The following is a 17,772-nucleotide window of genomic DNA, read 5'->3' on the forward strand; positions in this document are numbered from 1 at the left end:
AGAGAGAGATTTTGGGAAATGTTGAGTGAATGCGTGGGGAGTTTTGAATCAAGTGTGAGAGTAATGGTGGTTGGGGATTTTAATGCTAAAGTGGGTAAAAATGTTATGGAGGGAGTAGTAGGTAAATTTGGGGTGCCAGGGGTAAATGTAAATGGGGAGCCTTTAATTGAGCTATGTGTAGAAAGAAATTTGGTAATAAGTAATACATATTTTATGAAAAAGAGGATAAATAAATATACAAGGTATGATGTAGCACGTAATGAAAGTAGTTTATTAGATTATGTATTGGTGGATAAAAGGTTGATGGGTAGGCTCCAGGATGTACATGTTTATAGAGGGGCAACTGATATATCGGATCATTATTTAGTTGTAGCTACAGTTAGAGTAAGAGGTAGATGGGAAAAGAGGAAGGTGGCAACAACAAGTAAGAGGGAAGTGAAAGTGTATAAACTAAGGGAGGAGGAAGTTCGGGTGAGATATAAGCGACTATTGGCAGAAAGGTGGGCTAGTGCAAAGATGAGTAGTGGGGGGGTTGAAGAGGGTTGGAATAGTTTTAAAAATGCAGTATTAGAATGTGGGGCAGAAGTTTGTGGTTATAGGAGGGTGGGGGCAGGAGGAAAGAGGAGTGATTGGTGGAATGATGAAGTAAAGGGTGTGATAAAAGAGAAAAAGGTAGCTTATGAGAGGTTTTTACAAAGCAGAAGTGTTATAAGAAGAGCAGAGTATATGGAGAGTAAAAGAAAGGTAAAGAGAGTGGTGAGAGAGTGCAAAAGGAGAGCAGATGATAGAGTGGGAGAGGCACTGTCAAGAAATTTTAATGAAAATAAGAAAAAATTTTGGAGTGAGTTAAACAAGTTAAGAAAGCCTAGGGAAAATATGGATTTGTCAGTTAAAAACAGAGTAGGGGAGTTAGTAGATGGGGAGATGGAGGTATTGGGTAGATGGCGAGAATATTTTGAGGAACTTTTAAATGTTAAGGAAGAAACAGAGGCAGTAATTTCATGCACTGGTCAGGGAGGTATACCATCTTTTAGGAGTGAAGAAGAGCAGAATGTAAGTGTGGGGGAGGTACGTGAGGCATTACGTAAAATGAAAGGGGGTAAAGCAGCTGGAACTGATGGGATCATGACAGAAATGTTAAAAGCAGGGGGGGATATAGTGTTGGAGTGGTTGGTACTTTTGTTTAATAAATGTATGAAAGAGGGGAAGGTACCTAGGGATTGGCAGAGAGCATGTATAGTCCCTTTATATAAAGGGAAAGGGGACAAAAGAGACTGTAAAAATTATAGAGGAATAAGCTTACTGAGTATACCAGGAAAAGTGTACGGTAGGGTTATAATTGAAAGAATTAGAGGTAAGACAGAATGTAGGATTGCGGATGAGCAAGGAGGTTTTAGAGTGGGTAGGGGATGTGTAGATCAGGTGTTTACATTGAAGCATATATGTGAACAGTATTTAGATAAAGATAGGGAAGTTTTTATTGCATTTATGGATTTAGAAAAGGCATATGATAGAGTGGATAGAGGAGCAATGTGGCAGATGTTGCAAGTATATGGAATAGGTGGTAAGTTATTAAATGCTGTAAAGAGTTTTTATGAGGATAGTGAGGCTCAGGTTAGGGTGTGTAGTAGAGAGGGAGACTACTTCCCGGTAAAAGTAGGTCTTAGACAGGGATGTGTAATGTCACCATGGTTGTTTAATATATTTATAGATGGGGTTGTAAAGGAAGTAAATGCTAGGGTGTTTGGGAGAGGGGTGGGATTAAATTATGGGGAATCAAATTCAAAATGGGAATTGACACAGTTACTTTTTGCTGATGATACTGTGCTTATGGGAGATTCTAAAGAAAAATTGCAAAGGTTAGTGGATGAGTTTGGGAATGTGTGTAAAGGTAGAAAGTTGAAAGTGAACATAGAAAAGAGTAAGGTGATGAGGGTGTCAAATGATTTAGATAAAGAAAAATTGGATATCAAATTGGGGAGGAGGAGTATGGAAGAAGTGAATGTTTTCAGATACTTGGGAGTTGACGTGTCGGCGGATGGATTTATGAAGGATGAGGTTAATCATAGAATTGATGAGGGAAAAAAGGTGAGTGGTGCGTTGAGGTATATGTGGAGTCAAAAAACGTTATCTATGGAGGCAAAGAAGGGAATGTATGAAAGTATAGTAGTACCAACACTCTTATATGGGTGTGAAGCTTGGGTGGTAAATGCAGCAGCGAGGAGACGGTTGGAGGCAGCGGAGATGTCCTGTTTAAGGGCAATGTGTGGTGTAAATATTATGCAGAAAATTCGGAGTGTGGAAATTAGGAGAAGGTGTGGAGTTAATAAAAGTATTAGTCAGAGGGCAGAAGAGGGGTTGTTGAGGTGGTTTGGTCATTTAGAGAGAATGGATCACAGTAGAATGACATGGAAAGCATATAAATCTATAGGGGAAGGAAGGCGGGGTAGGGGTCGTCCTCGAAAGGGTTGGAGAGAGGGGGTAAAGGAGGTTTTGTGGGTAAGGGGCTTGGACTTCCAGCAAGCGTGCGTGAGCGTGTTAGATAGGAGTGAATGGAGACGAATGGTACTTGGGACCTGACGATCTGTTGGAGTGTGAGCAGGGTAATATTTAGTGAAGGGATTCAGGGAAACCGGTTATTTTCATATAGTCGGACTTGAGTCCTGGAAATGGGAAGTACAATGCCTGCACTTTAAAGGAGGGGTTTGGGATATTGGCAGTTTGGAGGGATATGTTGTGTATCTTTATATGTTTATGCTTCTAGACTGTTGTATTCTGAGCACCTCTGCAAAAACAGTGATAATGTGCGAGTGTGGTGAAAGTGTTGAATGATGATGAAAGTATTTTCTTTTTGGGGATTTTCTTTCTTTTTTGGGTCACCCTGCCTCGGTGGGAGACGGCCGGCTTGTTGAAAAAAAAAAAAAAAAAAAAAAGAATAATACCCAATACCTCCAGCTTTCCATCTACTAACTCCCCTACTCTGTTTTTAACTGACAAATCCATTTGTTCCCTAGGCTTTCTTAACCTGTTTATCTCACTTTAAACCATGGTTTTTCGTTTTCATTTTATGTGTTTGTTTTTTGGGTATCTCAATGACTTTGAACACTGCGATTAAAACTAATCAGCTATCAATCTTATAAATTAATGTTTTTTTTTGCTTGGAGTATGAACCAATTGATGTTAATAAAAAAATGTTCTATTATTTAAAAATTGGAGTTACAGCATATTTATCAAGCATCCTTTCACATTTTTAAACAAAATATAAATTACCAAATTAAGGTGTAAATAATAAGAATAATTGTTTAATAACTTTATTTTTCTTTCTATAATCTAAACTGTAGGTCCTACAGCAATATCATTATCAGGTCCTAATGTAAGGTCAATGGCATAAGCCTGATAAAAAAAAAAATCCTTAATGTCTGGTACAATACATGTTCATTTTTGGAGACATTCCTCCACAAAAATCAGTAAAATCAAGGATAATTGAACTATTCCTTACATCAGTGCCCGTTGTTACAATCATAAACAGAATGCCTCAGGACTCCCAGACCTTTCACAGGATAAGTTTGAGGGATCACATACCAAGTCAAATATTAGATAACCTATTATACTAGCATGTGTCATCATTTTTAATTTTAACAAGTCGGCCGTCTCCCACAGAGGCAAGGTGACCCAAAAAGAAAGAAAATCCTCAAAAAGAAAATACTTTCATCATCATTCAACACTTTCATCTCACTCACACATAATCACTGTTTTTGCAGAGGTGCTCAGAATACAACAGTTTAAAAATATATAAGTATAAGGATACACAACATATCCCTCCAAACTGCCAATATCCCAAACCCCTCCTTTAAAGTGCAGGCACTGTACTTCCCATTTCCAGGACCTAAGTCCAGCTATATAAAAATAACCGGTTTCCCTGAATCTCTACGCTAAATATTACCCTGCTCACACTCCAACAGCTCGTCAGGTCCCAAATACCATTCGTCTCCATTCACTCCTAACACGCTCACACACGCTTGCTGGAAGTCCAAGCCCCTCGCCCACAAAACCTCCTTTACCCCCTCCCTCCAACCTTTTCGAGGACAACCCCTACCCCGCCTTCCTTCCCCTACAGATTTATATGCTCTCCATGTTATTCTACTTTGGTCATAATATACATGTATAATGTATTATAATTAGATTACTTATATTTCTCACAGCATTCTCAATATTCAATTTCTCAACCACTAATCACAGAGTACATAATCAATATCAAGTGTCAGACAGACCACCCTTAACATTAAACTTAGTGACCTTTGTCATGCAGATCATGCAGCACAGGCTCAGTAAAATGGCACAAACACCATCAGGCCATGTACAATAAACTTTGTTTTTCTCCCTTCATGAGTAGTTTATGGTTAGAGGAAATCAGAGAAGTTTAAACAGTAAATGTCCTTGTAAGTTGTCTGGAGATCTAAGGCCTACTTTTATTGAAAAAATATTTTTCTCCTTTCCTCCATACCTGAAAAAACCATATACAGTGGTACCTTGACTTACAAGTGCCCCAAAATTATGAGTTTTCCAAGTTACGAGATGTCGCTCAGTTGATTTTTTGCTCTGAGTTGCGAGCCAAAATCTGAGTTACGAACGAGCTTCAGATATGCAGCCACTCACAGGAGAGAGGAAATATCAAAAACCTTGATGATAACCAATGTGTAACATCCTTTCAATTTTGATACCACTGGTAGTGTCATCCTGCTAGAATGTTCTATAACATATGCCCTAAGTAAAGAGAAACAATTCTGGAACGTGTAATACATGTTTGGCAGGCCGGCTTGTTGGGTGGCCGGCTGGCTGGCTGATTTGCTTTGGCTGTATCTATCTCCTTCTGTCTGTCTGTATCTATCTCTGTTTCTGTCTATCTGCCTCTATCTGTGTGTCTATCTCTGTCTCACAGGTACACATGCTGTAAATAGTTATACATAGTGTAAATTACCCAGGATAACCCCAAAAAAATCCAGATAAAGTGCTATACTATCCTTGTAGATATAAGGCATATTAAGCATGACTGGCAAGTAATACACACTTTCACTTGTTCAGGAATCAGATGTGGCCGACTCTGCATCGTGTGTAATATCTGTTGGTTCATGAGCGGCTCTCTCTCTCTGAGACAGAGACAAATAGAGACAGAAAGACAGATAAACAGAGACAGATAAACAGAGACAGATAAACATAGACAGACAAATAGAGATAGAAACAGATAGATACAAACAGATAGACAGACATGTTTATTTGTAACAGTGAAAAATAAATACAAGGCACTGCATGATCATTAAATGTCACTCCACTGGCAGTGGAGTGACACTCATCTTACACCATGCTTCAAGAAGTTTCATATATACTTCAGCATTTCTAAAACATTGCTGGGACCTTGCAAAAAAGTAAAAAATCATTTCTTATTTTTAAATACATTTTTATTTAAAAACCCATAACAAAAAAAAACTGGGGTGTTTTTTTGGGAGCTGGAATGGATTAATGGCATTTCAATTAATTTTAATGAGGAAAATTGATTTGCTATATGAGCAAATTGATTTACGAGCTCTGTCACGGAACAAATTAAACTCGTAAGTCAAGGTACCACTGTAGAGGACATTTAATGGATCCACCTCAATTTAATGAACTTTAGAAATGCTTGACAAATTCCACTGCATCAATTGATTCTGAAACAATGGACAAAGTCAGCTGTTTACAGAACTGTGTTATTATCATGATCATGGCAACACATTCCCATCTCTCTTCACCAGAATCAAATTGCCAATAGTGGCTACCCATTCTCCTTATTAGCCTGTTAAATAGAGGATTTACTGTATATGGCATTAGATATGGTATTTTGTAATCCTGAGACTGCTATTCACAGCCAAAATATCATGTGTTCTGGTACCTTAATTAAAAAATAAAAAAAAAAAAAAAAAAGATCTAGATATCAAAAAAACTGATCAATACAAAATCAATTAAACTGTTAACAATGAATCAAGTTTTCTAATCTACAAAATAACTATGGATAAGCTACACTACTAAACAATTTTAATCCAGGTAGTTTTACTATCCCCCCAATGAAAAGCAGGGGTGCCATGAGTATGCTAAGACACAGGGGGCCAAGACTGTTCAACTGACTCCCAGCATACATAAGAGGGATTACCAATAGACCCCTGGCTGTCTTCAAGAAGGTGCTGGACAGGCACCTAAAGTCAGTGTACTTGGTCAGCTGGGCTATGGTTTGTACATCGGCTTGTGTGCGGCCAGCAGTAACAGCCTGGTTGATCAGGCCATTTCTCTGCAAAGCCTGGTCACAGACCGGGTAGCAGGGGTATTGACCCCTGAAACCTTCTCCAGGTATACTCCAGGTATCCCATATTACACTAGCCAACTAACTAACAGTCAAATGAACTAGTTTTTAACTTTTGTTTATGAATAAATGTAATTTATATATCAATACATGTATATATTTTTTTTAACACGTCGGCAGTCTCTCATCAAGGCAGAGTGACCCAAAAAAGAAAGAAACACTTTCACCATCATTCACACATAATCACTGTCTTTGCAGAGGCACCCAGATATGACACTTCAGATGTCACTCCAGTCTATATCCCAAACCCCTAACTTAAAATGCAAGCATTGTACTTCCCACTTCCAGAACTCAAGTCCAGCTAACTTGTTTTCCTGAATCCCTTCGCACAATATTATCCTGCTCACACTCCAACAGCTTGTCAGGTCCCAAAAACCATTCGTCTCTATTTACTACTAACATGCTCACACAGGAGCTGTGACTTGACCCTTGCAACCACATATGGGTTAGTACACATGCATTAAAACACACACACATATACATATACTGTACTCCTATCTAACATGCTCATGCATGCATGCTGGAAGTCAAAGCTCCTCACCCACAAAACCTCCTTTACCCCCTCCTTCCAACCTTTTCGGGGACGACCCCTACCCCACCTTCCTTTCCCTACAGATTTATACACTCTCCAAGTTATTCTACTTTGTTCCATTCTTTCTAAATGACCAAACCACCTCAACAACCCCTCTTCAGCCCTCTGACTAATGCTTTTATTTACTCCACACCTCCTCCTAATATCCACACTCTGAATTCTCTGCACAATATTTACACCACACACTGCCCTTAGACAGGACATCTCCACTGCCTCCAGCTGTCTCCTTGCTGCAGCATTTACAACCCAAACTTCACACCCATATAAGAGTGCTGGTACCACTATACTTTTGTACATTCCCTTCTTTGCCTCCATGGATAACAATTTTTGTCTCCATGGATACCTCAACACACCACTCACCTTATTTCCTTCATCAATTCTATGGTTAACCTCATCTTTCATAAACCCATCCGCTGACAAGTCAACTCCCAAATACTTGTATCTGAAAACATTCACTTCTTCCATACTCCCTCTCTCCAATGTGATATCCAATTTTTCTTTATCTAAATCGTCCTTGAAAAGGTTGGAGGGAGGGGGTAAAGGAGGTTTTGTGGGAGAGGGGCTTGGACTTTCAGCAAGCGTGCATGAGCGTGTTAGATAGGAGTGAATGGAGACAAATGGTATTTGGGACCTGACGAGCTGTTGGAGTGTGAGCAGGGTAATATTTAGTGAAGGGATTCAGGGAAACCGGTTATTTTCATATACATGTAGTCGGACTTGAGTCCTGGAAATGGGAAGTACGATGCCTGCACTTTAGAGGAGGGGTTTGGGATATTGGCAGTTTGGAGGGATATGTTGTGTATCTTTATACGCATATGCTTCTAAACTGTTGTATTCTGAGCACCTCTGCAAAAACAGTGATAATGTGTGAGTGTGGTGAAAGTGTTGAATGATGATGAAAGTATTTTCTTTTTGGGGATTTTCTTTCTTTTTTGGGTCACCCTGCCTCGGTGGGAGATGGCCGACTTGTTAAAAAAAAAAAAAAACATGTACATGTATATATATATACAGTAGAACTCCCATATCTGCGGAGGATGCGTTCCAAGGTCCTGCAATGGATACTGAAACCACAGACAGTAGCAAACCCTATATATAAGTCCTATTCATGCCTATTATAAAGCTTACTTGATAAATTATGAACAATAATTGGAGACTTATCACTTTTTCACTGATGGGAAGCACTTAAAATAAAATAAAAAAATTAAATATTTATTTCTTTGCTAAGGTTACAATGTGTGTTTACATATCTAAATAAACTATTATTGTTATTATTATAAGAAAGTCACTATCATGCCGAGGCATTTTGCACAGACTTAACCTCATGACTTCTCATAGGCTTTGGAGAATGGCCATCTTCTCAACTTTTGCTCTTTGGGGCCATTATTATGTAAAATAAAGAAGTATTTTTTGGCCACAGTAAACTGTTGATAACTGAAACCGCTGATAATGAATCAGTGGATATGGCCAACGTGTTAAAAAAAAATCCACTTTTTCTTTTTTTAAATCCACATATATACATATATATTATGCAGTGTATATTATACATAGTGTTATATACAAGTAAATCAAATTAATAAAATGTCAGGTACCATATCAGAAATGCATCCTATTAATAAAATGAAGAAAATATTACAGGGCTGAAGAGTTTTAACTGATCAGAGTTGAACTGTATAATAATCCTTGAGTTACTAGACAACAATAACCTCAAATACCATAGCTTAATTTGCAAGTTATAACTAATAAGTGTTCATTTTTTTTTATAATACTGAAGAGAGATTCAAAACTACTTTCACTGATTTCCTTCAAGAAATTTTTTTTCAAAATTAAATTATAAGCTTTCCCCAAGATCGATATTTTGGAGAGAAGACTATGGATATTGTTGAAGACGACAACAGTAAAACATAAAATACGTTACAATATTTCTATAAAAAATCGTTAGGCAATTCATTTAGGAACATTAGTCTTTCATTAAACTACAGTAACAAGCAATGGATGACTGATGGCTATTGTGAGGGATAAAAAATCTAACATTAAATGGTCCAATAATGGTTCATATTCATGAGAAAGTCGAACTTTCATTTTAAAGTTTTCTAAAGCTTACATGGAATATTTATTCACGAAACTTATTCTAAAGCTATAATAACAGTTTTTTAACACAGGCTGTTTTCCACCAAGACAGAGTGGCTCAAAGGACAAACCTCATTCACTATTACTCATTTTCTGGCTGTCTTTCCATAAGTGCAGACATCACGAGTGAATTGACTTTCTGAACCCCCAACATAAGAATCTATACTTCAAACTGCAGGTACATGTACTGTTCTTGTGTAACAAATTTTCATTAATGGAACTTTGAAATGATTAATTAGCCATTTTTGTACTGTCATAAATATACTGTATTATACAACTGAAACTTAAGAGTACATTGCAGAATTAAGACTTTCACTGCATTCTTAAGACTAACTTGTCTTCCAACTCTCATAAAAGAACTAGCATAGGTATATGTGAGAGAGAGTTGCCCTTCCCCATTTATGCAGTAACATTTGGTGATCTTGTCCACTGTTTCTACCTTCAAAGTGTCCCTTACACAGTATTATTTTCCCATTCTTTTTTTTTTATCTTTTTTTCCACTTAATTTGCAACTTTTTCATTTTTTTTCTTTTTCTTTCTCATTTGTAAATGTTACTGAAGAAAAAATTTAATTTTTGTCCGCACATTGTCTCTGGTCAAAATTCAGTAGCAACTCATTCACAATATAATACAGTACATAAACCATAAACAGGTTCACTCACTTTATGGGAATCACTTTAAGCAAATTCACTATTATGGGATGTCCTATTTTTATTGGCAATTATGCACTTAATGGTTGCTCTATTAGGTACACCTTTGCACCTGCTCGTTAATAGAAACTTCTAAACGGCAGCACCTCAATGCCTAGAAGCATGAAGATATGGTCAAGAGGTTCAGTTATTGTTTAAATCAAACATCAGAAGTAACTTTAACCATGGAATGATTGATGGTGCCAGATGGGGTGGTTCAAGGATCTCAAACTGCTGATCTGAGATTTTTACACACAAATCTCTAGAGTTTACTGAGAATGGTTTGATAAATACAAAACATCCAGTGAGCAGCAGGTCTGTGAGTGAAAATGCCTAGATAATGAGAGAGGACAAAGGCCAGACTGGTTCAAACTGACATGAGGGTGACAGTAAGTTAAATAACCACGTTACAATAGTGGTTTGCAGAAGAGCATCTCTGAATGTGCAACATGTTGAATCTTGAAGCAGAAAAACCACACCGGGTTCCACTCTTGTCAGCTAAGACAGGAACCTGAAGCTACAGTGGGCACACACTCACCAAAACTGGACAGTTGAAGATCAGAAAAACATCGCCCAGTCTGACGAACTGTGTTTTCTGATGCAACTGGCAGATGGAAGTGTCAGAATTTAGCATGAACTTTTGGGATGTGGCAGAACAGGAGATTTGCAGCATGAATGTGCAACAGACAAACCTTATAGCAACATGGACCAGGATATCTAAGGAATGTTTCCTGCATCTTGTTGAATCCATGCCAAGAATTCAGGCTGTTCTGGGGGCAAAGGGGGCACTACCCAATACCAGAAGGGTGTACCTAATAAAGTGGCCACTGAGTACATTTGCCATATGCAATCAGTGTGGTCTGCAAAGTGTAATGAAGTCTAACTATATGTACTGAATAAAGTGCCGATGACTTGACTCATCTTAACATAACTGCCATGGGCCTGGAACACATCTAAAGTTTAAAATGAAGATAACTTGCACTGTATTCAATAGATGCTCTAATTATTTCAAGTCAAATATTGCAATGTATGGAGTTTTTTGAACCAATAGTTTTTGATGAATACTATTGCAATACCATAAAAATAAAACTGAAAAAAACTCACATTTTAACATAGTCTTTCTTATTTAATAAATTATTAGTTTAGTATTTACAATGAAGAAAAATAAGTCACTATAATGTAGCTGGAACCAATTCAATAAACTCTCAATTATAGAGGAAATTGCAAATGATGTTTCAGTCTTTCCTGAACCACTATCAAGCCACAACTATAACTTAATATTCCAGGATGGATTGTAATGTCTTTAGTTTCCTCTTGAAGTGTGATTTTTTTATAATAATATATATGGCAGTTTACAATGGTTGATTACCTGTTCATTCTGAGAATTTCTTGTGGTCATAAAACAAAATACAGTAGGGCCTCGCTTTACGGCGTTTAGTCTTACAGCGTTTCGTTAATACGGACATTTCAAATTATGTTGAAAAACTCATTATATGGCTTCCCCACCAGACTTTCTAATACGGTCACCGCGCCACACCCAGTTTATTTACATTTTCCGTGAGCTCCGCGTCTCTCCATTATGTCTGGAAACTTTCCAAAATTTCAAGTATTTTAAAGTTATTTCATATTTTATATATACAGTGGACCCCCGCTTAACGATCACCTCCAAATGCGACCAATTATGTAAGTGTATTTATGTAAGTGCGTTTGTACGTGTATGTTTGGGGGTCTGAAATGGACTAATCTACTTCACAATATTCCTTATGGGAAAAAATTCGGTCAGTACTGGCACCTGAACATACTACTGGAATGAAAAAAGTTCGTTAACCGGGGGTCCACTGTACTCTGATAACTATATTTATGTGTACCTGTACCTAAATAAACTTACACACTGTGCTGGTGTGCGAGTGTTACATGAGAATGGGAATGTTGTTCATTATTTATTCTACTGTACCAACGTGGCAACAACTTGTACACAATGTAAAGTGTTTGTATTATGGTATAATACAAATGTGTATGAACCAAAACCAGACGCGTTCGTCTGTTTGTTTACATACCCCACGTCTCTGTCCTCTCTCATTTACTAGTTATATCTCTCTCTCTCATTTATTTGTTTTATCTTGTTAACTCACCTCTCACCCTACATTAAGACTACAAACATTTTAAGTTAGGTTATGAGTGAACTGTATATGCATTTTATCACTCTGGTGTGCTTTAAATGTTGTAATATATTATGTGTGGGTGGGGTGGCCTGGCCTGGCTACCATACCTACCACACCTGATTTCTTACAGTAAATGCTACTCATCTCACCCTATATTAAGACTACAAATATTTTAAGGTAAGTAATGATTATACTATATGTGTATTTTACTTTTTGTTTTTTAATTCCTAGTTCTATTGCTAACTTAATATATGTTAGTGTAAACTTGTTATCTAGTATTTATACGCGTTTATAAGTGGAAAAAAAAGGCATTCCACTTTATGGTGATTTCCGCCTTACGGCGGTAGCCTGCAACCTAGCCTGTCATGTAAGTGAAGCCCTACTGTACTAATTCAGTACTTATTAACCCAATTTAAAGTATTAATATAGTAGTATTTAAAAAATCTATTTAAAGCTTGAATTTTTCAAAATAAAGTGTCAACTTTATCAATTATAACAAGATAAATTAATACACAGTAACTTATTGTGTTCCTAGAATTCCCCCTTAACCCTAATGATATGAGAAGATTTAAGTTTGAAGATTACATAAGCTTCACTGTTGCTCTGCATCACAGTCATATGGTCCTTTGTCAGTGCCATTCTGAATAATTTCGTCTTCTGGAAATGTATACTCTCCTTGATCTGTAAAGTCAACAACACATTGATGTAGTTAAAACAACAAACTTATATGAAAGATTTTCCTAGGATATTATTATTATTATTATAAAAAAGAAGCACTAAACCACAAGGGATATACAGTGCTGCAGGGCAGGGAAGAATGTGAGGGTATCGGGTAGCAAGAGTGAGAGGGATGAGTAGTAGGTTATGGAGTACAGTGGGGCAGTGGATAGTGCAGGGGTATAGGGTAGCAAGAGATTGAGGTAGAAAGAACTGAGGGGAGTGCTAAAGGTATCATCATCAGAGTTTGTGGAGTAAATCAGTTGCTGTCAAAAAGTCAATGAGAGAGTCTGGATTAAAGGAGGGTCCATCAGCAAGAAAGGACAGTAAAGAAATACATTGGAGGTAAATTCTGCGTGCTTGTTGATAGAGTGGGCAGCCAAATAAAATGTAGCTAACAGATACTGGAACCCGACAATTCTCACAGAGAGGAACAGGGCGCCTCTCCATGAGATACTCATGAGTAAGACGAGTGTGGCTGATGTGAAGACAGGAGAGAGTAGTCTCCCAACCTCGACATTGATGACAAGAAGACGGCCAGTAACCTATACTCAGTTTAATAGAATGAAGTTTGTTATAGAGCAGCGCAGACCAATGTTGTTGCCAATGGGTGCGAAGGTGGGTAGCAGTTACAGCAAAATAGTCCATGAATGGAGCACCTCTACATGAAGCTGGGAGGTTATGTACTGCTGATTGCGCAGCAGTGTCTGCCTGTTCATTGCCCTGTACGTCAACATGACCAGGGATCCAACAAAAAAACAATATCTTTGTGCTTGGTAGAGATATAGCATAACCAAAGTTGGATATGGAGAACTATGGGGTGAGACGCATCAAATTTTTGTATAGCCTGTAATGCACTAAGGGAGTCTGAAACAACCACAAATGGTGACACAGGCATAGATGCAATATGGATTAGTGCTGCAAGAATGGCATACAATTCAGCAGTATAAATGCTAGCCAAGGTGATGGAAGGAGAATGAGAGTGGAAGTGGTCAAGAAAAAGAGAGCGGGAAGCTACTGTAGGCAGTTGGGCTTTCACGCATGGCAATGAGAAAGAAGAGACACGAACAGCTGGAACTTCTCAAGGGGGTAAGGAAAAGTGAGATGCTACATGAACATAGAAAGTACATGAACATAGAAAGGTGGTAAGTGAAGGCAAGACAAAAGCGAATGTAGGCAAAGAGAAAAGGGACGGAGTAAACAGGGGTGACAAACAAATAAAGAATGTCTACTAACATCAGCAACTATTCTATATATGGAAGGATTGAGATCATGAGAACGAACATAATAGTTAGTTAGTTTAATATGTTTATTATGCACCCCATACCCATCCTGTGGGCGGTAGTCAAAAGATTACAGAGGTACATAATTGGTCCAGGGACTGGACTCCAAAGTTTTGATAGCTGACATAATAGCAAAGGCAATGAGCATCACAGCGGTCGGGCAAGGATGGAATATTCGCTTCTGCAAAGAGACTCTCAACAGGCTAAGAGCGAAAAGCACCACGGAATAAACGTAATCCCTGGTGATGGATGGGACTAAGGCTAGAGAGAGTAGCAGGAGAGGCCGCTGAATAGATCTGGTCACCATAATTGAGTTTTGATAAAATTAGGGCTGAATGTAGGTGAAGGAGAGTTCTACGATCAGCTCCCCATGAAAAATGAGTGAGGGTTTTAAGAAGGTTCAGCCAACTGAGACAAGTTGCCTTCAGAGAGGAAAGGTGAGGTTTCCAGGAAAACCTATGGTCAAACGGAAGGCCTAGAAACCTGACAGTATCACGTTCTGGGATATGTGAGCCATAGAGGTACAATGGATGATCAGAGATGACAGAATGCCTAGTGAAAGTAATTTGGTAAGTTTCAGTACTGGAAAATTTAAACCCATGCATGGTGGCCCAATTGGAAACACAGCTGACCGCATGCTGGAGAGAAACTGCAATGAGGTGACAGTAAGCGCCTGCACAAGCTGGAGCGAAGTCATCAACATAGAGTTATGACCAAATATTGGATGGAAGAGAGGCCAAATCATTTATAGCAAGGAGAAAAAGTGTTGTGCTTAGAATACATCCCTGGGGGAAACCTTCAGCTTGGACAAAGTCTGGGGAGAGCATATTATTAACTCAAACACAGAAATGTCTCTCAGTTAAAAAGTTCTTAAGGAAGGATGGTAGATTGTCTTGGAGGCCTAAGGAGTTGGCTTGGGCCAAAATATTATACCTCCAAGTTGTGTCATATGCCTTCTCAAGGTCAAAAAATATGACAATAACTGAGTGGTTATTTGCAAAGGCATTATGAACATATGTATCCAAGCATAGTAAGGGGTCAAGGGTAGAACGGCCCTTACGAAAGCCATAATGACTAGTGGAAAGACTGTTGTGTGTCTCTAAATAACACAATAAATGTCAATTTACCAGATGTTCCATCACCTTACACACTGCACTGGTAAGAGCAATGGGACAATAGTGGGAGGCATCATGTCCCATAGTACCTGGTTTGCAGAAAGGGGGAACAATGGCAGATTTCCACAGCTGGGGAAGAACTCCCCATGACCAAATAAGATTGAAGAGTCGTAGGAGGACTGCAAGAGCTGAATGATGTAAATGTTGTAACATCCGAATATTAAAGGTGTCAGGCCCAGCTGCCGATGATCAGCAAGCTGAGAGTGTTGCCTCCAGTTCCAGAAGTGTAAAAGGCACATTATAAGATTCTTCTTTGAGAGAAGTAAAGTCTAAGGCTGTTAACTCTCTGGCAGACTTTGAGGAAAGAAATGAGGGGCATAGATGGAGCCCAAGAAATAAGGAACAGATGATTACCAATTTCAATGGCAACATCAAGAGTGTTTGCTATATTAACAACGGCAACCCGCAGAACAGGAGCCGGGTTGGGGGGATATTTACCACTTAGTTTCCGTACTTTTTTCCAGACTGCACTCATAGAGGAAACAGAGGTGATGGTGGAAACATAATCTCACCAGCAAGTGCATTTAGTATCATGGATGACATGGTGAGCGACCGTTCGCTTCTGCTTAAAATCAAGAAGTCTCTCTGTGGTTCTATTGTACAGGTACCTGCCCCATGCAGCGTGTTTCAAATGTACTGCCTGAGCACAAGCAGGAGACTGCCAAGGCATGCATTTCTGAGAATGCCTGCCCGAGGTTTGGGGTATAGAATGAGAAGCTGCGGTTAAAACTGAGGTCGAGAAGAGGAGTAAAAGCTCATCAATGGAGGACGAAGAAGGAACTTCACTAAGAGCAGTTAGTTGCGAGTAAAGGTCCCAATTTGCTCAATAAAATTGCCAGTGTGGGCTACGAAGAGGTGGTGAATATGAAGGAGAAGCAAGAATGATTGGAAAATGATCGCTGTCATGTAAGTCCGGGAGGACAGACCAGGTGAGGTCTAGTGCAGTGGAGGAAGAGCAGACCGAGAGATCGATGCAAGAAAGAGTATGAGTACGAGAATCAAAATGGGTGGGAGTACCCGTATTTAAAACATGGAGGGGGTGAGAAGCGAGAAAAGCCTCTAGCTGAATGCCACGGGAGTCACAGTGAGACCCCCCCGAGAGGAAATGGTGGGCATTAAAATCGCTATGTAACAGAAGTGGTGGCGGTAAGGACGAAACAAGAAAGGCAACATCTGGGATAGATAATGCCCGAGAAGGAGAGAGATACAAAGAACAGATTGTATACCACTTATTCAAGTGAATATGGGCTGCAGTGTAATGCAGCGAAGTACAAATAAATAGCTGACAGTACGGAATATCAGTGCGTGTAAGTGTGATGTAGTTCAACTATGCTTGGTAGGTCGCTAAGGGAGACCTAATTTAATCAATTATATATGATCACACCTTGCCTTAGCAAACAGATGTCAAACACGCCTTTTCGGCTTAAATCTGAGGTCTTTTGTTCTTGACGGCGTCAGACCTCGGCATCTGGTTGTAACACGTGGTCTACGCCTTATGGGGAACGGGGTGCTTAGAGGATCATGTAAGCCAGGGAACAGCTGAGCAAGGAGGTTGTTGGAGACAGGTCCAGTGAGTGAGAGCTCTGGACAGCCGCGTGTGTAGTGGACCACGCATTGGGAATCTTGGGTCAGTTGGTCGGTGAATTAACCCTTTCAGGGTCCATCCCGTAGATCTACGGCTTTACATTCAGGGTCCAAACCGTAGATCTATGCCATGAGCGCAGCTCACTCTGATAAACTGTGAGTGGTACATTTGGGCCTAGATATGAGAGAATACATCTATGTGGTATGTGTGCACCACATAAAACAAATCCTGCAGCACACTGTGTATAATGAGAGAAAAAAACTGAGACCATGATTTTCGATTAAAACAGTGACTTTGCAGTGTTTTTTGAGATTATGATTTTCGATTAAAACAGTGACTTTGCAGTGTTTTTTTATATGTTTTTTATAGTTGTATTTTCGATTTCTTGGTCTCATTTGATAGAATGGAAGACAAATTACAGAAAAAGAGATGATTTTGATTGGTTTTAGCACTAGAAATGGCTTGAAACTGAGCTCAAAGTAGTGGAAATGTTAAATTTTTGCCGATGTTCAAGAGTAAACAAACGACTTCACACGTCTAATACACGCCAGCTGGTGGGTCTAATATACATTCACAAATGTGGTGATGATAGTTATACAATTATTACAATATTGCATAACAGTAAATCTTCTATTTTTTTGGTGTGAATAGAAATTCATTATGTGAATAAAAAATCAAAATGGAATTTATTTGTAAAGCCTCAAAACGTAACTAATGAACAGAGGAAATGTTAGTTTAGTGTCAGGAATACCTACATTGTTTATTCTGGATCCTATTTTGAAATTGGAATATTTTGAACTTTGTGTTAAATTGGCCAAATTACCAATTTCTGATCACTTTATTTTTTGTAATTGAAACAGTTGACTTGGCGATTTCTTGTGCTCAAGCGATAGAATAGAAGTAATACTAGTGAAATAGCTAAGAATTTGGTCGACTGGAATAATGTAATTGGCCTAAAATGGGAGTCAAAGTCGGCAAAATTGCCGATTCATAAATATCGCTGACACATCAAAATTTGCGAGAGCATAATTTCGTCAATTTTCCATCAAATTTC

General features: G+C 38.7%; 1 protein-coding gene across 5 annotated transcripts in view; it reads right to left on the reverse strand.

The window, feature by feature from the left end:
- Positions 1 to 3,297: 3,297 nt before the first annotated feature.
- The window catches only part of LOC128689722 (major facilitator superfamily domain-containing protein 6), a 62,338-nt gene continuing 47,863 nt past the window's right edge, over positions 3,298 to 17,772 (reverse strand). For 4 of the 5 annotated variants that reach the window (XM_053778141.2, XM_053778124.2, XM_053778132.2 and 1 more), the window contains one exon: positions 3,298 to 12,639. In XM_053778141.2, the coding sequence (XP_053634116.2) occupies positions 12,551 to 12,639 (89 nt within the window). In that variant the 3' untranslated portion in view covers positions 3,298 to 12,550. The remainder of the gene's footprint in view (positions 12,640 to 17,772) is intronic. The other variant, XR_011391975.1, reaches the window with a different exon arrangement.

Source organism: Cherax quadricarinatus, chromosome 1 (assembly GCF_038502225.1).
Source record: "Cherax quadricarinatus isolate ZL_2023a chromosome 1, ASM3850222v1, whole genome shotgun sequence".
In the NCBI taxonomy this organism is placed as follows: Eukaryota; Metazoa; Arthropoda; class Malacostraca; order Decapoda; family Parastacidae; genus Cherax; species Cherax quadricarinatus.